The sequence below is a fragment of the Peromyscus eremicus genome, chromosome 1 (assembly GCF_949786415.1).
Source record: "Peromyscus eremicus chromosome 1, PerEre_H2_v1, whole genome shotgun sequence".
NCBI classification, from domain to species: Eukaryota; Metazoa; Chordata; class Mammalia; order Rodentia; family Cricetidae; genus Peromyscus; species Peromyscus eremicus.
The window spans coordinates 95,062,319-95,089,516 of record NC_081416.1 but is presented as its reverse complement, the minus strand read 5'-3'; the positions used below and the strand labels follow the sequence as shown (position 1 = coordinate 95,089,516).

Sequence of the window (27,198 nt, the reverse complement as noted above, 5' to 3'; positions counted from 1 at the left end):
AAGCTGCACAGCATGCTGCATCATGGATTTAGCCTTTACTCATACAGAAAAATTGGTTTATGGGCCAACTGCATACTACCTGATGGCAGCATGGAGCCCAGAGCTGGCGAGGTAAGTGTGACTCTCTTGGGTACCTCTGCTATGGTGAGAGGCTGAAGTGGGCAGAGTCAGCAGCCAAGGCTGCCATTTCAATTTTAGCCATGCTGCAGTTTACAATGATCAGAAAAGGATTAAGGATCCACAGAAGACAGATTCAGATAGAATAAATCTCTAAATGGTTTACATTATGTGTAAAAATGTATGTAGGCTTGGAAGAAAGAAGGAGGATAGACAGTTATATAAAGAAATAGATAATTAAAAAAATAAAGTCTTTAAAAATACAGTAAAAGTAATATAAAAATTAAGCCACATAAAGATGGAAATCACACAGTCTGAATTATATTGTCTTTGGGATGTTTAACTGCAGAAAGACATTTGATTATAAAGGCTGCTGAGTTAAACCAATATGGTTTAATATGGTTTGATCAGCCAAGGCTCCCTGAAATGTCTCTGATGACACCATGGCCCAGATGATCCAACATCTGAAATCAGCTTCAATGCAACTGGCTGAGATGATCCATCTTCACAGACTACTATAACCAATATTTAACTATAATTTTTAATTCTCAGGATCCCCATAAGATTACCAGTGCCCCCAATCAGCAGGAACTAGTATAAGAAGCTACACCCAAATTCCCAAAATATTGTTTATAAATGTTTATTTTATTTAAAGGGGGCTGATTATAAATGCAACCTCTTTCTAAAGAAGAAAAGGGATATTAGAGATATGATAGGATAAAAGGATAGATTATTGAATCTACTTTTAAAGAGCAACAACTTGTTTAAAATGGTTTACATTGCTATAGATTTTAGTTTATTACAGATTTAAAGTTACTTTTATTATACTGTATGTATATTTAGACTCTTGTTTAAGGTATTATGTTTATTCAGCTCATTTAAAATTATATAATTAAGAAATATAGATTAATAGTTATCTAAGATAATCAAACTTACAGTCATGTTAGTTAAGTTTTCTAGGTATACATAGATATATTTCAGTTAGGTAGGTAATCTTCAAATACTTCAAAGACTTACAGAATATGGCATTTAAAATGTTTTAAAAACTTTGACTTTCTGGACAATGAGACATGTCAGCTCCTGGCACTACTGATTTACTGTTGGGGTATATCCTTCTGTACACTGTGAATATGTGCTGTTCCCATTGATTAATAAATAAGCTGCTTTGGCCTATGGCAAGACAGCTTAGAGGCAGATAGGAAATTGAAGGAGAGAGACAGGAAAGGGAAGGGGAGATGTCAGTCCACAGCTAAAGGAACAACAAGATGTCAGCAATCAGGTAATGCCATGGACACGTGGCAACATATAGATTTATAGAAATGGGTTAATTTAAGAAGAGCTAGCTAACAAGAGGCCCGCCATAGGCCATACAGTTGCAAATAATATTAAGCCTCTAAGTGATTTTTTGTTTTGTTTTGTTTTTTGAGACAAGGTTTCTTCTGTGTAGTTTTGGTGCCTGTCCTGGATCTCACTCTGTAGACCAGGCTGGTCTCAAACTCACAGAGATCCTCCTGCCTCTGCCTCCCGAGTGCTGGGGTTAAAGGTGTGCACCACCACCTCCCGGGTCAGAGTGATTATTTTATAAGCACCCATGGCATTGCGGGGCCAGTCAGGACCGAAGAAATGTGGGAATACAGGGCCGGGTGGGACCTGATATAACTTTTGGCTACAATTTACTTAAAAGAAGATGATGAGCACCAAAGAAACTCTATGGACTGTGCTTTCCTTATGGAAAATTTAGCCATTTAGGCAAGAAACTGTTCTTGCCTGGACTGCTTGACAAAATGTTGTATCGACCTGACATGCAGAACCCATGGGAAAATGACCACTAAATTTTGCCCAAACCACAAGAGATGGTCCTTCAGGTTTCTGCTTCACACATGAGACTGCCAGACATTCTGCAGGACACAGGGAGAAGTGACTGAGAGACTCTAAACCTATAGGCTGAAGATGGATGCCCTAACATTGCAGAGGAACTTTGGATGACTGTCCAGGCATCCAGATGTCTCTGTCATTTCTGGAATTATGGAAGTTGCTTGCAATGCACTTCCTGTTTACTGAGGTAATATTATATTTTTCTAGGGTCTTTGGTGGAGTTGGAGACTAGATAGTTATAATTTTCCTTGGTTATAACAAAAGATAAATTAGATATGAAAGTATAGGCTCACAAATATAGGATAAATGACAAAACAGCTTATTTATTTTTGCCAAATACAAATAGACTAGATATTATAACTGTAATTCCACTTGATAACTGTTCTATTATATCTAATTTTAGTATGTTGAAGTTAAAATCTTCCTTTTTAATTAGACGAAAAGGGGAAGTGCCATGGAATGTCTTTCTGTATGTTGTGAATATGTGTTGCTTTGATTGGTTGATAAATAAAGCTGCATTGGCCTATGGCAAGGCAGCTTAGAGGCAGATGGGAAATTCAAGCAAATATATGGAGGCAAGAAAGGAGAATAGAGGAAGATGACAGCCTGTGGCCCAAGGAGCAACATGCCAACAGACTGGCAACTCCAAGGCTACATGGCAATACATAGATTAATAGAAATGAGCTGAGTTAAGTTGTAAGAGCTAGCTAGCAAAAAGCCTTCCATAGGCCATATAACTGGTAATTAATATAAGCCTCTGAATGATTATTTTATAAGCAGCTGCAGGACTGGGGGGCTGGATGGTACTGGAGAAAATTCTGGTTACATTGTTGAAGGTGCTCTTGCCAGGAACCCACATAAAAGTTGAAGGCAAGATCAATCTCACAAAGTTGTCCTAGTGTTAGGTTTGAAGCCTGGGACAAATGGCTCAGGTGCCTATTTAACATATCAAAATGGAAGCTGGCCTCCATGTTCTCCCTGCATCCCTCAGCCCCTATCTGTTATAAGGCCCTCCTGGCTGGCATACCCTTTTTCTATCCTGAACTCTACAGACCAGGGACTGGGCTGCCTTATATAATCCAACCATTTTTATTACCTTTTCCTTTTGTCTACTCTTTTGAGCCTTCTTACTGCTATACCTGGTTCTCCTCTACCTTTCTCCATACTCCCCCTCACATAGCACAACTAAGGATGGTCATGTCCACTTTGAACTTTCCCAGATGACCCTACCTCTGGCTATGCTCTTCCACATATCTATAATAAACTTTTCCTCCACCATATCTAGAACCAGTCATGATTCTTTTCCTTTTTATTTTTCTTTATTTTAATTCACCTATGACTTTCAAACATTTTTCCCTTGACTTCCACATATGTGCTGTGGATGGACACCTATACATATATTCTCTCCTCACATAAACTACAAAAATTTAAGAAAATTTAAAATTTAAAAGAATATAGGTTAGATCTCCAAGTGGGAAAGAGACAGAAACTTTTAAACCTAATATGACCACATTAATTACATATACAGAAAAATATGTAGAAAAAAGAAGCGCAAAGAAAAGTGATAGATAAGTTATTTTGTTGTTTTATAATAAAATGACTGAAAGCAACCGTATATTTGGTGATAACTCTGCAGTCTGGTAGGGATAATGTCATGAAGTTTAGGATGACAAATAAAATGATGTTTATAGATGTGAGTATTCAAATGAGGGCATTTCTCCTTCCATGAGGTTTCTCAAGATGGGCTAATGGGTTCTTCTGAACATTATGACCTCAAGATGTTTTGATTTTTTGCATGGCATCTCAGGTTCAAGATGGAGTGAAAAATATTAGGGTGAATGCTACAGGCTTTTCCTTTTCTAGCCCCAGAACCATACACTTCCTCTTTCTATTGTATGTCGGGCTAGTCTTAGTACAACGTAGAATGAGACTATGTTTGGTATGAATGCTAGGAGGAGGCATCTACCACTTTGAATGGAATCCAAACTTTATTCAAACTACAATAATTGTAGCAATCCTTTACTAGCTACCATTTGCTAGTAATTTTTATGTCTGAGAGGCTATTTTAAGGACTATGTGTAGGTGATTCATTTTATCCCCACGGTATTCCTAGGAGATAGACACTGTTACTATTAGCATTTTGGCTGAGAAAATGAAGGCATAGAGAGCTTTAATTACTTTAAAATTCAGGAGGCCAGTACACAGCAGCACTAGGATTCATATTCTAATTTTGGCACCAAGTTCAAACTCACTAATTTTTCTTTGGTTGAATGTCTTTGAAATACTTTAAAACTGCTCAGAAGTAACAAATGCAGTACAGCGACCATTTAACTATGTGTTAAGTATTTACGCTATCATGATTGACTTATGGGTTAATTTTGAGGTACTTTCTTTTGTTCATTGTGAATGTAAGCTGATGTGTTTTAAATATGAAGTTGAGTAAACTTCATTTACTTTGAGCAAGTGTCTAAGAACATTGTTTCTTTGACCCAAATATTTGACAATTGTGTGTGTGTGTGTGTGTGTGTCCACAGAAGCCAGAAAAGATCCCTTAGGCCTAAAGTTATAGGCAGTTGTGTCTCCTAATATGGGTATTGGGAACCAAACTCAGGTGGATCTCTGGGAGTCCAATTAGCGAGAATGAGGAGGGTTTATATGAGAGAGAATTGTTGAGACCAAGGTTGGATAAAGCACAGAGACAAATAGCCAAACAAACGGAAACACATGAAATATGAACCAATGGCTGAGGGGTCACCAACTGGATCAGGCCCTCTGAGTGGGTGAGACAGTTGATTGGCCTGATCTGTTTGGGAGGCATCCAGGCACTGGCACTGGGTCCTGTGCTCATTGCATGAGTCGGCTGTTTGAAACCTGGGGCCTATGCAGGGTTGCTTGGCTCGGCCTGGGAGGAGGGGACTGGACCTACCTGGACTGAGTCCACCAGGTTGATCTCAGTCTGTGGGGAAGGCTTTGCCCTGGAGGAGATTGGAATGGGGGGCGGGCTGGGGGGAAGGTGAGGGGGGCGGGAGGGGGGAGAACAAGGGAATCTGTGCCTGTATGTAGAACTTAATTGTATTGCAAAATAAAAATTTAAAAAAAAAAAAAAAGCAGGAAGTGCTCTTATCTCTGAACCCCTTCTAAAGGCCAACATTTGCTAAATCTGAGTAGTCATGATTTTGAGATTTTGAATCTGATATCCAATACCACTCTTCTGGCTTAGGCCAGACCTCTTTGAAGAGACTAATGACCTAGGGAACATTGATAGGTACGGCTCTGAATGACAGTGTTGCATGCCTACAACTTCAGTTCTTCCTCTATTACCCCTTTCCCAGGTCTCTCTGTGTTTCTCTGTCTCTTTCTCTCTCCCTGTCTTCCTTCTTTTTCTCTTTTATCTCCATCTCTATCTCTCTATCTTCTTTCTGTATATTTGAGCTGTTTCAGCTTTCCTATGTTCATGAAAGCTGCAACAGTTTCTTGGCATTGTGGATTTCCAAGTGCTTCCAAAACTTGTACTGTGATATGTTTGTTCATCAGACTTCCGAACCTCCTGGAACCTTAAACATTCAAAGAGGGCTTAGTGTTCTCTATTCATAAGCAGTCATCCTATATTTTTACTTTGCATCTTTCAACTGCAAACCAAAGAGAAATAAAAACTAAGGGCTTTGCTTAACCTTCATTTGACACAATTCTGCATATAGTGGATCCAGTTATTAGTCATTCTATGTCATGATTCGTCACTGTAAAATTCTCCATCTTCATGACTGTCTGTACCACCATTGGTTAGGACTTTAACAGTTCTAGCAAACACAATACATGTATATATATATATATGGTTTGTTTCCTCATCTTAACTTGGAAGAGATTTTATTTTTTATATTTAACATAGTCACTATACAGAGAAAAGCTTTAACTTACATTTTTCCTCTGCAGGGATTACTTTATCAACAGAGAAAATTCTTTGCCCCCTTTCTTTCACATTCTTTTGCTTTCTTCAGCACATCTTCTCTCCTACTTCTCCTGTCTCTATTTGTTTTGTTTTCCTTTTCAATGTCAAAGCTGAAGAAACAGATGAAAAAGCATGACAGCATTCATGAATGAAGCCTGGAGGCTGAGGCTAGAGTCCAGTCAGGGTCTCTGTAATACTAGCAATATGGAACACTAGCTATCACTTTTCTCAAATTCATGTCATAAGCCTGGGATTAGAAATAACTGGCCACCAGGCAAAGCTTCCAGTTGTGGGACTCTGAGACCAATTCAACTACAAAACCCTAGAACCTAGGGTCTATCCTGCCTGCACAATATACTTGGGCAATGGAGGTACAGAACTTGTGGGAGTGGCCAATTGATGACCTGTCTTACTTCAGGCCCTTGTCCTGAAAGGGAGCCCTTGCCTGACACCCTGGATAGCCAGGAACCAGAGGCAGGACAGCCCAAAAACCCAGGATAGAAACAAATATGACTGGGGAAAAAAGTCAATGAAATGATTCCTAATATAATTATCCTATATTCATAGATAAATGCCTAGCCCAATTGTCATCAGAAAGATGTCATCCAGCAATTCATGGGAGCAGATGCAGAGACCCATGGCCAAATACTAGGTGGAGCTATGGAAACCATGCAGAAGAAGAGGAGGAAGTATTGTAGGAACCAGTGTGGTCTAGGACACCTAGTGAACATGCCCCATAGATTCAACTAAGCAGGGCTCACAGGGGCTCACAAAGAATGAAGTGACAAACACAGAAACTGCCTGGGTCTGAATTAGCTCCTCTGCATATACGTTATGGTTCTGTAGCTTTGTGTTCTGGCAGGAATCCTAACAGTGGGAGTGGGGGATATCCCTGACTCTTTTGCCTGCACTTGAGATCTTTTACCTACCTCTTGGCTTTTCCAGCCTTGATATGAGGGCTTATGACTAATCTTTTGTAATTTGTTGTGCTATGTTCAGTTGATATTTCTGGGAGGCCTGCTTTTTGGGGGAGGGGAAAGTAATGGAAGAGTGGATGTGAGGAAGTGGGGAGGTGGTGGGAGGGGCTGAGAGATATGGAGGGAGGGGAAACAGTGGTCAAGATGTAATGCATAAGGAATAAATAAAAAAAACAGATAGTGACTTCTCCTGGACTGTTTTGTTTCCTCTCTTCCTAGAGTCAGATTAGTTTAGGACCTAAGGCAAAGGAGGAAATTTTTATATAAGCATGCTTGATTTGGGAGAGGGAAGCCATAATCCAAGTCCATATCCAGCCTTTTAATAAAGTAGAACAGCATAAAACAATATTATCTATACCTAAAAGACACTTGAATCCCTACAAAATGAAACCCAGTGATCAGAGGTAGAGACCAGAGCAAGCAGAGAGCAAAGAAGGCTTAGAAGTAAGAAATTCTGTGTGTAGGTCAGCTACAGCAGCACAGTGAGAAGCAGGAGGAGAAACAGGGGGCTTTTGGTACCCAAAAGGGATGTGCACTGGGGCTCCTGCATCATTCCAGCCTGGAGGCAAGGCCAGGGTGGGGATGGCAGCAAGAGCTTCATGGTCAGAGACAGGAGCCAGCTGGAAGATAGGGAAAGCGGGAAAAAATACATTCTTGAGAAGCAGAGGGAGGGAAAAGGATTCCAAACAGAAGGGTGTACATAGAGAGTTGCTTGATGTGGAATCGGGCAGGAGAAATCTGCCTCTAGAAAATCCTGAAAATATGGCATGCAGCTTAGGGGCAATACAGCTGTGCTTAGTCTGACTTCCATCTCTGCAACAAACTTGAAAAGTCCAACAGACAAAAGATAATGCAAGTGTTACAGCTCTGGAAGGAAAGGTATCCTGACTGTCAGGAAGTCAGGCTACACCTATATCTGTGAAGAGATAGGTATCCTGACTGTTGGGGAAGTCAGGCTATACCTATAGCTGTGTTCTGGTTGGAGATGGTCTCTCTGCAGGATGTGGTAATCCTTCTCTCTGGGAGAGCCTTTGCAGCTCAGCTTTGCTCCACTCTGCTAAGAGAATTTCCCAGCAGAGATGACTGTTGCTTCTCTGCTCCACTCCACAAAAGGATTTTCCCAGCAAAGATATCAATTGCTTCTCTGCTCTGCTCTGGCAAAAGAATGTCTTCATCCAAAACTTATTCAAGAGATTTATTGGGAAGGAGAAATCCAGGAGAGTGGCTGCTTCTGCCAGGGTGGAAAAGGGCAGCCCCAACCAAAGAGGCATAGGGCTTATATAGGGCTTTTTAAGGGTGGAGCTTCTCCAGGTTAAAGATTTTCAGGGTGGGAATTGGCCAGATTGCAATCCCTGAGTTTGAAGAAGCTCAGAGATTGGCTGGATTTCATGCTCAGGGATTGGTGGGTTTTCCTGCTGAGAGATTGGTTGGTTTCATGCTCAGTTGGTCAGGGACAGAGGGTGTATCTTTGCCTCTGGTTTCAGGACCAAAGTATATTTCTTTCACTGGCCCTTTTCAGCCTATTGGCTCTAGATTTGGGGCCAGGGTGTGTTTCTTTCACTGGCTCTGGTTTCAGAGTCAAAGTGTGTTTCTTTGGCTCTGGTTTCAGGGCCAAAGTGTGTTTCTTTCACTGGCTCTGGTTTCAGGGTCAGGGTGTGTTTCTTTGGCTGTCTCTGGGTTCAGGGTCAGGATATGTTTTTTGGCTGGCCTTTTTTCCCCTACGATAATAATAGAAAGTCAGTGCAATAACACAATCAGGGAAGACCAGATGAACTCAGACATGCAGTTTTCACCTTTATTTACACACCAAAACCACAAGGACAGTAGAGCATTCACTCTGCCCTGGAGACTGGATCTATGATCTTGTCTGATCTCCCCTTATCTCTTCAAATGTCTAGACTCCAAACCAGAAGGGAACAAGTCATTAATCAGTCTGAACTTCAGCATGTTTGTTGGCAATTCTTAATTTTGTTTTTGCTTTCAATTTGCAAAACTGGGGCAGTTACAATATGGGATCCCTAGGGCCTAACAAGGTGGACTTGATCCCTCTGGGGCCTATCACGTACTAGCAACCATTAATTTGTGGAGTCATGGTCTTGGGCTCCCTGGACTTCAAAGTATATGGGGCCTATCCCAGATCCCCGGTACTGAGTCTAGGGACTCCCAGGGATCTTGCAGGGCATCCAAATACTATGGAGTTTGTGACATCTTAGAAAAGGCCATAGACTCAATCCAATTATAATTAAATATTTTACTGATTAGCCGATATCAGGACAACAATCTCTGAGCCCAACTTGAGACTGTCATGGAAAGAGAGGTCAGGAAAGGATTCGTATGGTGAAAACATTTAGAAGACCTTCAGTATCTACTGAAGCAACCAAAAAATTGGTCAGTTTTGCTAAGTTGTCAGGGTGACCCAAAATAATCCTTAGCCATTTGCATAAACAAGTACAGAAGCCAATAAATTAGTCATAACAAATACATCTTCATGGCTATACATTTTTGGCTGTGTGTGTTTATGTGTGTGGGGTGTCACTGAGTCTGGGATTACTAAGAATTTATAATACAGGGACTGGAGTCAGAGACAAATGTCTAGTGAGTTCCAAGATGGATGGCCAGCATAAAATGGAGTTTTTTTAAAGCCATACACAGCCTCCTCTTCCATATAGCTCCCTCAGGCTCAAGAAGAAGGATTTGTAAAGACATAGCATTTAGGATGGAGTGCTCTAAAGTCTCTCATTCTCTGCACATTGTCCAGTTGTGGGTTTCTGTGTTAATTCTCATCTACTGCAAGAAGATACTTCTTTGATTGAGCAAGGCACTATGTATGGGTATAGAAATCATTTTAATATCATGTTATTTAGCCAAATAATGGTAGTAGACTTTCCCCCCAAGCCTGAGACCTATCTTACTTCAGATTCTTGGCCACTTTAACAGTGTCAACATGCATTCCATATTATGGAGTGGGTCTTAAATCCTATCAGAAAGTGTTTGGTTAATCTTCCAAAATTTGTGCCATTATTGCACTAGTATATCTTGCAGGCAGGTCACTGTTGTATGTTGCAGGTTTTGTAACTGGGTAATACTATGTTTTGAATACCAATCTTGGTGATTTATTATTTCCTTTTTTATAATGACAGAAAAATGCCAAGATAGAGGTAGTGAAAAGAGTAGTAATAAAATCAGGAATGTAGATTTTTATTCATCTTTCCTTTATTTGCTTGATAATGTTTCCTGAAGACATGGCTTTTCCTGATTAAATTTGGTTTATTCTTTTCCAGAACAAAGGCTTCTTAATTTGCTCTGCTTTGGGATCCTCATTCTCAGTGAACATTGGTACATTGAGGACAGCCATTGTCTTAGTTTGGGTTTCTACTGTTGTGAAGAGACATCATGACTATGGCAACTATTATGAGAAAACATTTAATTGGGGTTACCCGCTTACAGTTCAGAGGTTCAGTCCATTATCATCATGACAGGGAACATGGTGGCATGCAGGCAGATGTGGTTAAAGAGTAGCAGAGAGTGCCACATCTTGCAGTAACAGGAATTCCACTGAAACACTGTGTGGTATCCTGAGCATAAGAAACTCCAAAGCCAACCCTCACAGTGACATAATTCCTCCAACAAAGCCGTACCTCCTAATAGTGCCACTCCATATGAGATTATGGGGGCCAATTACATTCAAACTATCACAGTCCACTCCCTGACCCCCATAAGCTTGTAACAATATCATAATAAAAAATGCATTTAATCCAACTTTAAAAGTCCCCACAGTATATCCCAGTCTCAACAATGTATTGAATTCCAAAGTTCAAACATCTTCTCAAACTAGTGCAGTCTCTTAACTGTAATCACTTGTAAATTCAAAATCAAAAAGTAGATCCCATACTTCCAACATAATGGCACAGGATATACATTATTATTGCAAAACACAGGGAAGGGAGAATAGTGAGGATATACTGGACCAAAGCAAGACTAAAAACCAGCTGGGAAATCTCCAAACTCTGTATCTTCATGTCTGGTGTCAAAATGCTCTCCAGCTCCATTCAGCTTTGTTGATTGCAATGTACTTCTTTCTCTTCAGCTGCTTGCACTCCTATTAGCAGCTGTCTTTGGCAGCTATACCACAACTCTGGCATCTCTAACATCTTGGGTTCTCCAAGGAAATCCAGGCTTCAACTTTACAGCTGCACAAAATGTCCTCCATTCAGGGACTCCTCTGACACATGCCTGACCTCAGCAGCTTTCTTTAATCTTAGGGGCAAATTCCATAACCTATTTCTTTTATTCTTAATTTTACAGCCAGAACCCCGTGGCTGAATCAGCCAAGTTCTGCTGCTTGCTGGAACATGCCTCCCTTGTTCAATTATATCTTCACCAGCTTTCTTCACTGCCTAAGTTTAGCTGTCCTGAAACTGGATCTCAGAGACCTGTCAGCCTCTGACTTCTCGGTGCTGGGATTAAAGGTGTGCCCAACCACATTTGGTTCTAAGATTTTCTTTAGTTTTTTATCTCACCGATTGGAAACAGCTAGGTGGGATCTTGCCCTGAGATCACCACTCTCTTTAATCCATTTCTTAATCCATTTATCTTTTTAAATACAGGATTTAGCTCCATTCTACTTCCTGTTGCTCTTTTTCTCCTCAAAATCTTCATTTTGTAATTTACTCTGCTCAGCTTGCTCCTTTTCATTACAAATCTTTATAAACATGAACACTAGTAACTGAAAGGGCCAAACAGATGCCATAACAGGCTGCTCAGTCTTTTCTCAGAGATCAGGCCTTAATTTCAGTTTCCTGAGACTTGAGTAAGCAATTTCAGGGAGGGCTATGACATAGTCCTTGAAGTAGCTCTGTTTCTGCTCATACTCTGACTGCTCAAGGTTCAGCCAGTCATTTACCGTCTGGGACCCTCACCAACTTAGAGCTATGTGCATGGGTCAATGTGAATGTGCTAGGTCAGCCAGCCTCCATGGCAGCTCAAGTACAGAGCTTGGCCCACTGAGTCAACCCCCACAGTCAGTATGTGCTAGGCCAGCCTGTAGCTTGAGTTTTCCCTCCTGGCCCACAGTCAGGACAAATCTCTCTCACCTGCCAGTCCCACAGCCACTCAGACCCAACCAAGTAAACACAGAGACTTATACTGGTTACAAACTGTATGGCCGTGGCAGGCTTCTTGCTAACTGTTCTTACAGCTTAAATTAATCCATTTCCATTAATCTATACCTTGCCACTTGGCTTGTGGCTTACCGGCATCTTCACATGCTGTTTGTCATCGTGGCGGCTGGCAGTGTCTCTCTGACTCAGCCTTCCACTTCCCAGCTTTATTCTCCTCCTTGTCCCGCCTATACTTCCTGCCTAGACAATGGCCAATCAGTGTTTTATTTATTGACTAATCAGCAACACATTTGCCATACAGAACATCCCACAGCACTTCCCCCCCCTTTTTTTTTCCAAAAGGAAGGTTTTAACCTTAACAAAGTAAAATTACATATAATTTGGGAATTTGGGCGTAGCTTCTCTTACTACTTCCTGCTGGAGGGGGGCGCTGTATCTTATGAGGATACAAAGAAAATTTTAGGATTATGGAATAGTCCATGAGGGTGTATCGTCTGAGCCAGTTGCCTTCAAATCATTCTGGATGTTGGATCATCTGGGCCATGGTGTCATCGGAGACCTTTCAGGGGTTCTTGGCTGGTCAAACCTGATGTATCTTAATCTGGAACAAATCCATAGCCTTTGGCTTTCTGTGGAAACAAAAGAGACTCTTTTCCAAAGCAACATATCCTTATGTCCAAATTTTGAAGTCAAGGTATCTTTAAAGTATACATATTGGTTTAACTCATCTTCCTTTACAATCAAATATCTCTCTGCAGTTAAGAATCCCAAAGACAACACAATCCAGATTCTCTGTGTAATATTCATCTTTACGTGGCTTATTTTCTATATTAATTTTACTGTCTCTTTAAAGACTTTATTTTTAAAAACTATTTATTTCTTTATATAACTGTATATATCACCTTTTTTGTCTCTTTCAAGCCTATGTATATTTTACACACATTTTAAACTATTACAACTGAATCTGTCTTACTGTGAATCTATTGCTTTAAGCTGCAGCAGCTGTGGCTGCTGGCTCCACCCACCTCAGCTTCCCAACATGGCTACCTTTACCACCAGCTCTGGGAGCTATGGTGGGTCTATGCTTTTATCTAAGCAGCATGTAGCCCAGAAACCTCTTTTTTTGTTTTGTACCTGCAAGGCTAAATCCACCACGAAGCTTAATGTGCCACTTACAGAGGCCTCATTCCCGCCATACTGCAGGTCGAGCGTGCACGCTAGGAACCCGTCAGTAGCTCAAACCAGCAGCTGCTGCTCATTTGAGAGAGACAATTAGGAAGCTGTTTTTAGCTCCGTTTTAGAATCTTTTTTCTCAGGTTTTAGGTGGAAACTCATGCCACCACGTTGGATGCCATTTGTAGCTTGAGTTTTCCTGCCTGGCCCACAGTCAGGACAAATCTCTCTCGCCTGCCAGTCCCACAGCCGCTCAGACCCAACCAAGTAAACACAGAGACTTATACTGGTTACAAACTGTATGGCCGTGGCAGGCTTCTTGCTAACTGTTCTTATAGCTTAAATTAATCCATTTCCATTAATCTATACCTTGCCACGTGGCTTGTGGCTTACCGGCATCTTCACATGCTGTTTCTCATCGTGGTGGCTGGCAGTGTCTCTCTGACTCAGCCTTCCACTTCCCAGCTTTATTCTCCTCCTTGTCCGGCTTACACTTCCTGCCTAGCCAATGGCCAATCAGTGTTTTATTTATTGACTAATCAGCAACACATTTGCCATACAAAACATCCCACAGCACCAGCCAGCCTCTATGGCAGTTCAAGGACAAAGCCTGGGACTTGTCCTGGTCTGCCCCCAAAATGATAACTGTAATCCCCAACCATTAAATTCAAAGGTTACACACCCTCACCCAATCATATTATGCCAAGGCTTGTACCACCCTGTTTGTGGTTTTTTCCCTTTAAAAACGCCTTATCCTGAGAATTCAGGGCTGTCCTCCTCCACCCACTGTGTCGGATGTTGGACATGGACCAAGCCAAGGCTTGTAATAAACCCATGTGTGTTTTGCATCGTATATCAGCTCTGTGGTGGTCTTGCTTGGGGGTCTTGCAATGTGGCCACAACAGTAACCACATGACCAAGGCTATACTCAAGGCTGCCTTGAGATTTTTTTCTGCCAATGAAATTAATCCAAAAGTCATCACTTTAGCCTCAGGCAGACTCTTGGGACAAGGGTAAAAAGCAGCCACTTTCTTCACCAAAATATTATAAGACCAGTCTCCAGGCCACATGCTAACATTTTTCTCCTTTGAAATCTCTTAATCTCCACAGTTCATCAAATTACATCCAGTACCACTGAATTCCATGCTCCTATTGTACAGCCCATTAAGCAGCATTTAAAGCATTCCACTGCTTTCTTATCCCAAACTCCCAAAGTCCCCATTACTCCAAACAGAAACATGGTCAGGTCTATTACAGCAATATTTCCAGTCCCTGGCACAAACTTCTGTCTTGGTTAGGGATTCTATTGCTTTGAAGAGACTCAATGTACAATAAGGAATGGCTTGTTTACAATTCAGATGTTTGCCAGGGACCAGCCTCAGCAGTTTCGGGGGTCCAAAGGACACGATACCTGGAAGGCATAGTAATGACTCAGAGACAGTGCACGTGCAAGCTGACAGGTCACTTTGGGCTTCTGCAGTTGCTACGCAGCTTCTTGCTACAGCTTGCTAGGTAGCTTCTGCTTTTGCCTTGGTAACCTCAGTCTTTTATTATCATAAGCAAGGGGAAACAGAAAGAAAAGGAGAAATTACCCAATACAAAGCAATCTCATGATTCCAAAGGTTATTCTTAGAAAGTCACCAATATATTCATCATCTTTGTTAAACTCAAAAACTATCCCAGACTTAACATCAAAGTGAGCATAATCTATTTTTATTATTAATGATTATACAATCTTCTGAGCACTTGACCCAGAGGCTAGCAACACGCAATTTTGCAAAAAAAAAAAAAAGGTAAAAATAAAAACAGTGGTTAATATATCAGGCAGTCTATTTCTTCTCACAGAAAAGCATCTCTTTAGTAGAAAATCTTCAGGTCTTGAAATACTAACTGATTTATTTTTATGTATTTCATTTATAAGCAACAATATTGAAGCTGCCACTTAAGTTGATTTTCAGATCCTTTGGAAAATGTGACATTTGTGTGGCAGTGTTAGTATTTATTTTGTCAATTTTTCAAATCGTCAAGTACTTCTTGCTTTGTGATTTTAGTCCATGAATCTGGAATAGAACCTAACTCTTTAAATTTTTTTCCATATCTTCCTTCGAGCTCTGATCTGAAGTGACAGACAAACCATTTCCAATATGGCTGGGTAGATGAGTCTGGGGTGATGCTCCAAGTGGCATACTCACCCCCTGCTTCTCGATATTTCTTGTATGGGAATTTCTTCTCATCACTTAAAATAAATGAACAATCACTTGCTACAGAAGTAGTACAGAAGTCAGTGACAAAGTGGTCTGTTTTATACCAATGCCATCCATTGACAGCGGCAGGACGGTGGAAAGGCACTCTGTGGTCTCCTTCATGTTGGGAAATGGTATTGGTACAAATTGCATTACAAAAAGGACACTGTTTCCAGCAGCCACAGAGATGTTCAGAGAGAATTTTCTCAATGTCAGGAACCATTTCATCTATGGGCTTACTTGAGCAGTCCTCTTCTACGTTCTTCAGTGCAGGATCCAAAGCTGCGCTCATGGCTTCTTTGAGAAACTCCATATCCTTTATCTCCTGGTGTTCGATGCTTGTCAGGTCTCTTCTTGGAAAGATCAGGTTGCTCCCTAGGTGATCACAGAACAAATCCAACCAGACAGAAGCAGTGCTGCCTTTATCTTTAGCTACTGCTGTGGACTCATGAATGGCAGAGAGGATGGCATTCTTGATGTCACCTAAGCTTATTTTTAAGAAAGTCTTTATTTTTTTACCTTCTTTTTCTGAACAGTATCTTCTAATGTGGTCACTAATGTAATGCCTGAAAAAGGATTCTGGCTGATGAATGTATTGCCAATACTTATCAAAGTTTTCTTCTTCTGCCAGAGAAATGAGAATATATTTCTCCAGGTTAGCCCTGTTTCCATTGAATGCAGGGCAGGTGGCTCTCATGTCCCCAGCTACTTTAAGACCCATTTGCTCCCATATAGTGGCATAGATAGCAGGAGTGAGCTTGAGCCACAAGAAGTCAACAAAAGATGTGATGGAGGTGGCACCTTGGCAGGAGATCTTAAAATTAATGAAGAAATCATCTTTCTTTCTCTCCAGATAGTTTACAGGATCATTTGCGCTCTTGAATGCCCTGTTTATTTCCTTGAAACTCTTAGATGCTCTTTGGAATAAACATAAGGATAAATCAATAGTGTAATCTCTGGTAAATGTGTAGTCTTCTTCAGGGGGTACAGATTTCAGTTCTTTTTCTATTATCCTCAAGATTTTATGAAAATCATTTGAACTGTAATCACGCTTTTGCTTCAAAATGTTTTTAATTGTTTCATTAAATCTTAATTCAATGTGATTAGTAGTCTTCTTAATGAATTCTTTATGACAGCTTTTTAAGCTCTTTGATAATACCTTACACCATTTTTTCATTTGGACATGTTTGGCATAATTGATTTCAAACATCTCTCCAGAGTCCCTTTTAAGTCTTTCCACAATGTTTTTCTCCTTATTGAAATAATCCAGAAGGATGTTTTCAGAATCTAAATCAATATTAGGCTCTTTGACAGGAGGTGCAGTCGAAGACACACTGTAGATCCAACTTCTCCAAAGTTGATCAAATTTCTCATATAACTCTTTATCACTGAATTCTTTGCCCTTCATACTTAAAGCCAACTTTTGGCTCTTCTCTAGCAATTCCTTTTCATATTGTGACTTTTGGTTATCTAGTCTTTCTTGGCTTTGTTTGAGATTGATGAGTTCATTGCCTTTACTTCTGGTGTCTGTAATAAGTGCACCTTTAAGCATTAGTAGCTTATTTTCAAAATTTGTTCTCCATTGAACCAATGTTTCCCTATCTGGGTCTTCTTCAAAATATTTGTCAAATTCTTGCTTGATTGTTTCATATTTCTTATTAACTGGACCCTCAAGTTTGTCAGATGTGAGTGTCAGGATTTTCCCATTCTGAATCTGATTGTTCAGCTGATTCTGTAAATCCAGAACATGACTCCTCAGCTCCCAGGTCCAGTGGTTATACATAGTTTCCAGTTTACTCATGGCTATGACCTCTTGGGTGTTCCTGAAACTGAAAATGAAGTGCTCACTGACCAGGGCTTTCCATAAATCTTGAACACGGATTTTTACATCTGAGATCTTCATAATCCTTCCCCTAGATTCCTGCTGGGCAGTCTTAAGAATCTCATTCTTCAGTTCCTGGACATTGTGGCTATAGCGAGGATTGGGAGGGGCCATTGGGGGATTGCCATCCCAGAGGTGAGCAAAGTAGTAGACATGACTATTGATATCAAATTTAATTACATCACTGAAGCGGGTTATGTTGGAGCACTCTTCCTGTTCAGCAGCTAATGCTGTCATTTCATCCAGTCTATGCTCCAGTTGCCTTCGTCCTTCCATAGTTTGGTCTTTTGCTGTACCTTCACCCACATTCTGGTGGACAAATAGACAACTGGGGGAGATTTTCACTTGTTTCATTCTCAGAAAGGCCTGGACAACAATTTGTAAGATGTCCTGCATCTCTGATGGATTCTCCCCAAAAATATTGATCAGAGTCAAGTTTCCAAGACCAATGACAAATGTTGCCAACTCATTGTCCCAATTGTGGGATTTGTTGTTGAGTTCTGGAGCCCGAAGTCCTTCTGTGTCTACAATAAGCACAAAATCAAAGCCAAGTTCCTCTGAACCTGTCTCTTCCACCTTCAGGAGCTGCATGTAGGCCCCCTTAGTACACCTGCCTGCACTGACTGTGAACTCCAGCCCAAACAGGGCATTTAGTAAAGTGGATTTCCCTGAGCTTTGCAGACCAAGGATAGAGAGAACGAACAGTCTTTTGTCTCCAAGTTTCTCTGAGAGCTTGTCAAAAACTGCTGCCACCCATTTTAGGGGTACATAGGAAGCATCCCCATCCATCAGTTCAGTGGAAACACCAGCTACCATCAGGTCTGCAGCAATTTCAGGGAGGCAGAGAAAAAGGCTATCTCTAGAGGAGTAAGTTTCTTCCAGAGCTTCATAGATCTGGCCAACTTCTCGGAGAAGATGCTCAATTCCTAAAGTGCAGTCAAGAATCTCAGTAGAGATGGATTCTATCTGCTGGAGTGTCAGGGAGCTGCTCTTTGGTGCTTTTTGCTTTTCCTCCTGCACCATTGACCACAAAGCTTGTTGTTTCCTAAGCAAATTCTCCAAGTGTCCTGAGGTTAGGTTTTCTAAAACCACACTTAACCAGTGTAAGAAATAGAGTTTGGGGTAAATTTCTAAATCTTCTTTGAGAATTTGTAGGACAGAGAACATTAAAGGATTGAGAGGAAAGGCCTTTTTCAACTGCTGACATCGTAGTTTTTGTTTTTCTATCTCAATTTCACTCTTGTGTTGTTCAATGCTCCGATTCCCTTTTTCTCTCAGATGATAGAGTTCCTTGTCCTTCTTACACCAATGGTGCCACAGCTGTCCCTGCAGGGGCAGCAAATTTTCTTTTAGCTCAGGTAACTTTGATAGCTTCAGGAGGTCCATTATAGCCTGTGCCTTTTCTTTGGCTGCTCTCATTTCTCTTTTATCTTCATCAATCAGAAATCCTTGTTTCTTAGCAATCTGTGAACAGTCCTCTAAGCTGAGAGGAGTGCCAGAGAGTTCTAGCAAATGTTTGATGGCGTTTGAGAGCTCCTCTGTTAGTTCTGCCTCATTTCTATTCCTGAGGCCAATTCTCATTTTTTTACCAAAATTACTGGCTATGGCCTTTTCTTTGTCATCAACCAAACAGATCAGAGGTTTTGATGACTGACACAGGTGTCTCACAAGATTCTTGTTTTCTTTATTGTCATCAGAAGCTGACATGAGTATCACAATGAGAGAAGAGACCTCCTGCAGGAAGCTGAGTTGTTTCCTGTGTTCCTTGACATCTCCATGAAGATTGGTGAAGGCCATACACTTGTCAAATATGTCCTCCCCTTGGCTCCCAGGACAGAACCAGCAGATCTCTACAACTCCCCCCATCAGGAGACAGTGTTTGTGGCTTCCTCTGCAGTGTCTGTGAAAAAACACATCATGTTTATGTTTACTGAGAAGAGAGTTCATGATCTGAGATTTGGAAGCAGAGAGGCCATTTCCAACTCTAATGAAGGACACAATGGGCATAGAAACACAGCACATCTGCTGATTCTTGTGACTGTAGCTCTTGTTCTGTTGTGAGCCATTTTCCTCTTGCCAACTTCTCCTAATTTGTCTGAGAGACCAGAGAGAAAATTCAATCTGAGAAGTGTTGGGATTTGGCACCACAAGGGGGAGTGCAAATTGACAAATGGAAAGTTTGGACAGAATATATTGCCTGGCAAGATCATCTGCACAGTGAAAAATGGCCATCTGGATGTCCATTGGGTGAATGTGGGGCTGGGACTCAGTGGGTGAAGAATTAGTGACTTCATCTCTGTCACCAAACAACTCTTCATATGGATCAAAAGCCTCATTTTCCTGGTAGCAAGGAACTACAGAGTCTTGGCTTTCTGCATTTCCGGGATTTTTGAAGACTAGATATCTAAACCCGCAATCTAACATCAGTAGCTTTTGTAGGAAATAGAAGGGAAGTTCCTGTTCAGATTTTGGCTGTGTATTGTACACTGAAGTCTTGTAGATTAGATGGAAGTCAGCTCTGCTCATCTTTTTTAGGTAGTTATGTTCTAGATTCAGACGTTGGAGTAAGTCTAAGAAAGGTCCCTTTTCTATGGTTTCCTTTTGGTTATTTTCATTAACTTGTTGGTTATAAGTCTCTTTCTTTTCAGGATAGAGACTTTGCAGTTGTTTTCTCATCTCATCCATCTGAAAAGTTGAGATGGTGTCTTCATAATTCCCATCAATGTGTAATCTCAAACTATTCTCTAGATTTTTCCAATCATGATCAGTTTCAAATTTTGTGAGAACATGTGAAAATTTTGTAGACAATAAAGGCTTCATATGCTGCCTTGTGAATGCCAAGCGCTGTGTTTTTTCTCCTGGAGAAATGGTTGAGACTCCAACTGTGGTTGTCAGAGCTTTGAGCACTAGGAATGCATGTGCCCTGTCTGTGCAGATGGTTTTGAGCTCCTGATATCTGTGTTGGACAGTTTGTATTTCATCCAGGAGAAAGCTTATCTCAGTGCACCCCAGAAGAGGCTGAAAAACATTGCTTTCTGGCTGATATCCTACAACAGCTGCAATGAAGAGTAGCAGCAGCTGCATGTCTGGCTGTTCTGCTCCTCTGAGGTAGTTCAAGAAGGAGCTAAGTGCTCTGGTGACCTCATAGGTGGCCTTTCTGTGAGCTTCTTCTACTGTTTCTGAGGACCCAGACTTGACATTTACTTCTATGAGAGATTTTTGGATTTCTTTCAAACTTTTAAGGAATTCAGAAAATTCAGTGATCTTCACTTGCTGTTCCTCTGAGTCTTCCTGGTAGATCCACTGAATGATTGAACTTAGCTGAGAAAAGTTTTTCACTTTGTAGATATGAGGTTCTAGAAGGCTGCAGAACTGAGATTTAATAAACTGAGATTTTTTAATGGAAGAGTTTGACTTGCAAAAGTTGACAGTTCTTACGAGAAAATTCTGTAGATTCAAATTTGTGAGGCATGTATTAATCCAAACATCATAACCTTTTGTTTTGTGAGCCAATGCTTGCATGAAATCCACCAGGTTCTTAAGCTGTTCTTCAGGGTCAGAAACCTCCCATAATTTCACATTATTCAGGAAAAGTTCTGCTTCGTCTATGGTGCTCAGCAACTCTTCTCCAGCCTGGATGTGCACAGCAAGGCCAGTCAGAGCAGAGTAGTTATCTGCCAGGCATTTTGCCACCAGAAAGGGATTCTTAAAATTGCTTCTGTGGTTAGATAGGATGATGTCCCAAATGGGTACCAGCTGAAGTTCTCGTTCAATGACAGACCAGGTTTTGTTGTTGGTGAGAAGGCCTCTTGTCCATTCAACAATTCCATTTGCTTCTGGTGGTCCACCTATCTGAGCCACAGATAATTGGACTTTGATTTGGAGCTGTTGATTAGTTGCATTTTGGCAGGATCTTACTAAATGTGAGTCTGATGTTGCCTTTTTTGCCCCAACTTCAACTCCACAGCCACTGTAGCTCCCTCTTACGTAACTATCTAAGGCCTCTGCAGTCTGCTGCTTCACACAATTCAGCTGGTCACTGTTGAAACCCTCTGAAATGGCCTTCCAGCAGTAGATTCCCCCAAGGTGCAGAGGGCCTTGATTAGCATGAGAGCCAAATCTGTTGAAGAAATTTTCAATCCTGTTCTTCACTACGAGGAATCTGTCTGGTCCATCAGTGTGTTCCAGTTGTTCCTCAATGATTTTCAGTTCCTTGAGAGCAGCAGTGGAGAGCTGGAGCTGATCAATTCGAAAGTGGCAGGAGACCAGTGGCATATAGCTATACTTGGCTGAACAGAAATAAGAATGCTCTGAATATGATTCATTGATGTCCTTAGAGTCTGAATGTTTACTTTGATCTCTACCACCTTCCAGACTAAATCCCCAGCATCCACCCTTGGCTGATATCATTGCTCCAAATCCCAACTTCTCCACAGTTTTGGTGAACAAGGTTTCTTCTTTAGAAGATATGAATTCTTTTGCTTCCATCCTTTTTCCTTGCTCAGATCCAAGGAGGAAGAATTCCTTGGGGACCCTGAACAGTTCTTCTCTCTTTGCTACCAGGTCCTTTTGGTGGCAGGTCTTGTAAATTCCCTGCAGGGCCAGCCCTCCAGATGCCCATCTTACCAGGTCTCTATCATGCAGGTTTCCCCTGTAGGTCAGTTTTGGCTCCATGTCCTTTAGTTGTCTCTCCATTGTTTCAGTGACATCTTTCAGGGGCACCTCAGGCCCTGGCCAGCACTCTTCAGGGATCTCCATTGCTTGTCTCAGCTCTGCTTCTTTCCTCCTCACTGCCTCTTCCTGTCTGTTCTTCCCTTCTGACTGCAAGGCCCTCAGTTCCTGCAGTGCCAGTTCTGCCTGCTTCTTCCTGTTCTGTATCATCTCCCCTAGATTTTTCTGGAACTCTGCAACACTATTTGGCTGTGAGAGGTCAAGCAGTTTCTCCAGAGCCTTTTTCTCCCATGTGTGTTGTGTCTGGGACTTTAGCTTCTGGAGGTCTTTTTCTTCTAAGTGCTGTAAGGCTTGGACACAGGTCACACCCAGGTCTTCCTGCAGCTTAGGCAGCCAGTAGTCAACAGACAACCCCACTTCTGTCAGCATCTCCTGGAGATCTTGCTGTCTTCTAGGCTGAGGATCGTCAGTGGTGGACTTTGTTGTTGCCATGGCTCTGTGAAGAACAAGTACATTTTTAGTCTGTGTCTCAATTGTAAGAAATCTTCTACACATGATCCAATTTGTGAGTGTTCTAAGGAGGCAAGTCTTCAAGGTTTTCATGCCTTCATCTAATTCTCTGATATGTATTTCTTTAATGTCTTTGACATATTTTTTGTTTACTGAACATAATTTGTGTTTATAGTTGTTGATATGGATTCAATGTAACAGACTGATTTTTGGCATTTCCTCCTACATTTACTCAACATCAAACCAGTAAGGTAATGCCTGGAATTTTAAAATATAGATGACAAGTCACTTTTTACTTTATAAATAAGAGTGACTACATCTGCTGATTAAATTTTCTATATTTGTTTCTATGAAATCTATGTTGACTCTTTCCATTCATATATCCCTAAATACATCTCAAGTTATATAATATTCATTTAATTTCCTATCCTTATAAATGCATTAACTAGTTGACAGAAAATAATCATAGAGAGGCAGAGGGAGTCTGAAAAATGAACAGACAGATGCACAGGAAGTCACAGAGAGGAACTTGGAGTTTCGGTACTTTTTGTTTTGTAGCAATTGAAGAGGCCTCTCTTTCTGAGATGACAGCAAACAGGGAAGGTCAGCTAGTTTTTCCTCAACTTCTCTAAGCTAGCAGATTTTCACCATACCCACTGACTCCTGAGTCTGTGTTGGTAAATAAAGGAATAGAGATTTAGCTAAAAACTACTTTTGGTGGCGGCAGCAGGATATGGATACAGTGATCATAAAAGTCCTTCCAGGCTGCTGCCAGAGAAGCAGATCAGGAACTGCAGAGCCTCTGTAACTGGCTGAAACAGCAGTTGGTTCATATGCAGCCACAGTGCCAGCAGAAGAACAATATTTGGCACTCCAACATGTGGCATGACCACACAAAAGGAAGTTACTCAATCTGATGCCTCTGCTCTCACTATTAGGTATTTCAGAAAACAGCTTCATGCTTAGAAATCATGGAACAGGCCTGAGTTTGCTGATGGTCCGATGTGGACAAACTGAGAGACCTAGAAAGTCCTTTAAGAGGGAGTTAAATAATATTTTTTAAAAATCTTTCCTATGCTAAGGATGTGAAACATCATAATGCAGGAGTTAGGACCCTGTATAGTGCAGCTATTGATGGCTTGAAAATGGAAACAGTAAGTGAGGGGATAAATGACTTAGCTGAGATTGACATAATACTGATTGTAATTATTATCAGTCTGGTAATTCATATTTCATTCATAATATTCATAGTGGTTTCTTATGCCAAATAAAGAGTGGTCTGGTAATTGTGCCAAATATGAAAAGTTGACTAATAACATACAAGCTTTAGAAAGACATGTCAATGAAAAATAAGAAAAATTTGACTGATAATATACATGCCTTAGAAAGTCATACTAATGAAAATAAGAAAAAATACTCAGACAAAGACAGAGGGATTTAGAAAAGAACCTATCATACCACTGCATGATGAATATGGAGGGGCTGCCCAAGGTTATTAGAAAACCAACCTTAGTTTATCCAGTTACTATACGAGAACAATGAGCAGACAATAGGCACCCCTAAGATTATACAGAAGTTAAACGGAATCCTATAGAAATTTTAGATTTTATAATATTTAAGCAAGTGGTCATTTTATATGCATTCACCTCATGTGAATCACATGTTAAAATTATGGGCAATTCAGAACAGAATTATCCCCCAAGACGGGAAAGATTTGGTCACAACAATATTGGAAGCTAGTCTTCAGTTACAATTGTGAACATGGTGGAAAAATAAGCTAGGGACATAGAACAACAAAATAAGGCTAGGAATACTGATATTTCCCAAGATTGGTTACTAGATGAGGGTCAATATGCTAAATTGCAAAGGCAGATTGATTTTAAGATCATACCTTGGCACTATGTTGTTTAGCAGCTTTAAATGGTTGGGACAAGGTTGAAGAATCAGAGAAGAGGTCTGAGACATTTACTAAAATTATACCAGGCCAAAAAAGAAGGCTTCACTGATTTTTCGAAAAGATTGACTTCAACTGTAAATAGAATAGTATAAGATCTAGAGGTCAGATAAATGTTAATTGAATCTTTGGCTTCTGAAAATGCTAATTCTGAATGAAAAAGGGTGACTAGGCCTTTAAAGGGAAGATCAACAACAATAGATGAATGGGTTAGAAATACGGCTTATATTGCATATCATGTTTATGATACTACTTTGAAAGGAGGAGTAATTTCTAAAAAATTTAAGAAAAATTAAAATATCAAATGTTTTAATTGCAGGAAATAAGGTCATTTGAAAAGAGATTGTTGGCGAGGCATTCCTAGAAATAATGTTCTTTTCTAGAGATAATCCAAACAAAGCCTAACCTTCTGGAGTATGCAGAAGGTGTGACAAAGACCAACATTAGACTAATGAATGGAGATCAACAAAGGATAAGCAAGGCAACTTTTGCCATTGGGAAATGCCTTAGGCATACTTTTGCAGTTTTCAATATCAAATTTGGTTCTACTATTGCCTGTCAGCATGAGAGAAACTCATCTGCAAGTCAATTAAAAGATTTAATGCCTGGTGTTAAGAACAGCACTGTTCTGGATGTGATCAAGGGCAGAACAGATTCAGTAGATAAAACAAAAAATTCAGGAGAGACCAAAAAACAAGTATTTTGGCAAACAGCTATAAAAGATCAAAGACCAAAGCCAAAAATTCAAATACATGGCATTGTAATTGAAGAATTACTGGACATAGGTGTAAATGTATCAATACTTCTACTAAAACCTGGCATCCAGATTGGCCTCTTCAGGAGGTAACTATTCAGCTTTTAGGGACTGAAACTTTATCTCTGCTTTCTTTCTGTATGCTGTGAATATGTGTTACTCTGATTGGTTTATAAATAAAGCTGTTTGGCCAATGGCAAGGCAGAATAAGGTTAGGCAGTACATTCAATCTGGAGAGAGAGGAGAAGAAAGCAGAATGGGGAGACCCAGCCTGCTGCCCAAGGAGCAACAAGATGCCATAAGACCATGGTCATATAGATTAATAGAAATGGGCTGAGTTAAGTTATAAGAGTTAGCTAACAAAATGCCTGATCAATAGGCCATACAGTTTGTAGACAATATAAGCCTCTGTTTGTTTACTTGAGACTGAGTAGCTGTGGACACAGGTGGGAGAGATTTGTCCCAACTGCAGGGCCAGGCAGCACCAGAGAAACTTCTGGCTACATATCTTAGGTAAAACAAAGTACACGCTGGTTCAAGTATAGAGAGCCAGAAGGACAGATAGAAAAATTAAAGCCAGATGTGTCTAACATATCAATGCACTTATGGGGATATGATTTGTTGCAGCAATGGAAGAAACAGATTAACATTCCTCAAATTTCAGAAACAAAACATAGAGAATGCTTCTGAAATAAATATTAAAAGGTATTATCAGGAACAACCACACACTGTTAAGGTTGTACATAAGCAGGACACAACAGCTGTTGGTCTTCCAAAGGTACCAACAGTCTTACCTTTAAAATGGTTAACTGACAATCCTGTGTGGGTGGAACAATGGCCTCTGACATGAGAAAAATTATAGGCACTAAAACAGTTGGTATAAGGGCAGCTAAATGATCAACATATTGAAGAATCAACCAGTCCTTTTAATTCTTCTATATTTGTTATTAAAAAGGAATCTGGAAAATTGAGAATAGTAACAGAACTGAGAGAGATAAATAAGGTAATTCAGCCAATTGGCTCTTTGCAGCCTGGAATGCCCTTGCCTTCTTTATTACCTAAAGGATGGTATGTTATAAGATTGATTTAAAAGATTGGTTTTTTTTTTACTATACTTTTACAAGAACAGGATAGAGAAAATATTTGCCTCATAGTACCTACTTATACTCGTTCCCAGCCTATTAAGAGGTATCATTGGAAAATTCTTCCTCAAGGAGTGCTAAACTGCCTCACCTTGTGTCAATATTTTATACAAGAGCCATTTCAAATAATTTGTAAACAATTTACTGTTTATCAATATAATTTACCATTACATGGATAATACATTATTGGTTGATTCAGATGCAGATACCTTAAAAAATATTTGATGAAGTAAAGTGAATTTTTCCCTTTTGAAATTACAAATTGCTCCTGAAAAACTGCAAGGATGAGATTCTATTAATCATTTAGGATATAAGATAGGTTTTTTAGGAAATTCAACTGAAGAAAGTGCTGTGGGATGTTCTGTATGGCAAATGTGTTGCTGATTAGTCAATAAATAAAACACTGATTGGCCATTGGCTAGGCAGGAAGTATAGGCCAGACAAGGAGGAGAATAAAGCTGGGAAGTGGAAGGCTGAGTCAGAGAGACACTGCCAGCCGCCACGATGACAAACAGCATGTGAAGATGCCGGTAAGCCACGAGCCACATGGCAAGGTATAGATTAACAGAAATGGATTAATTTAAGCTGTAAGAACAGTTAGCAAGAAGCCTGCCACGGCCATACAGTTTGTAACCAATGTAAGTCTCTGTGTTTACTTGGTCAGGTCTGAATGGCTGTGGAACCGGCAGGTGACCAAGATTTGTCCTGACTGTGGGCCAGGCAGGAAAATTCCAGCTACAAATGGCACCCAACGTGGGGTAAGAGTTTCCACCAAAAAACTGAGAAAAAAAGATTCTAAAACGGAGCTAAAAACAGTTCCTAATTGTCTCTCTC

General features: G+C 40.5%; 1 protein-coding gene across 1 annotated transcript; it reads right to left on the bottom strand.

Annotated features, from left to right (window-relative positions):
- Positions 1–15,025: 15,025 nt before the first annotated feature.
- Positions 15,026–22,496, bottom strand: LOC131900768 (interferon-induced very large GTPase 1-like). The gene has a single exon (XM_059252086.1). It carries the CDS (start codon positions 22,494–22,496, stop codon positions 15,216–15,218), a length of 7,281 nt encoding a protein of 2,426 aa, XP_059108069.1. The 3' UTR covers positions 15,026–15,215.
- Between the last annotated feature and the right edge of the window lie 4,702 nt (positions 22,497–27,198).

What these genes read in the sequence shown, in the direction of transcription:
- LOC131900768 (XM_059252086.1), bottom strand. Translation starts at nt 22,496, where the DNA reads ATGGCAACAACAAAGTCCACCACTGACGATCCTCAGCCTAGAAGACAG.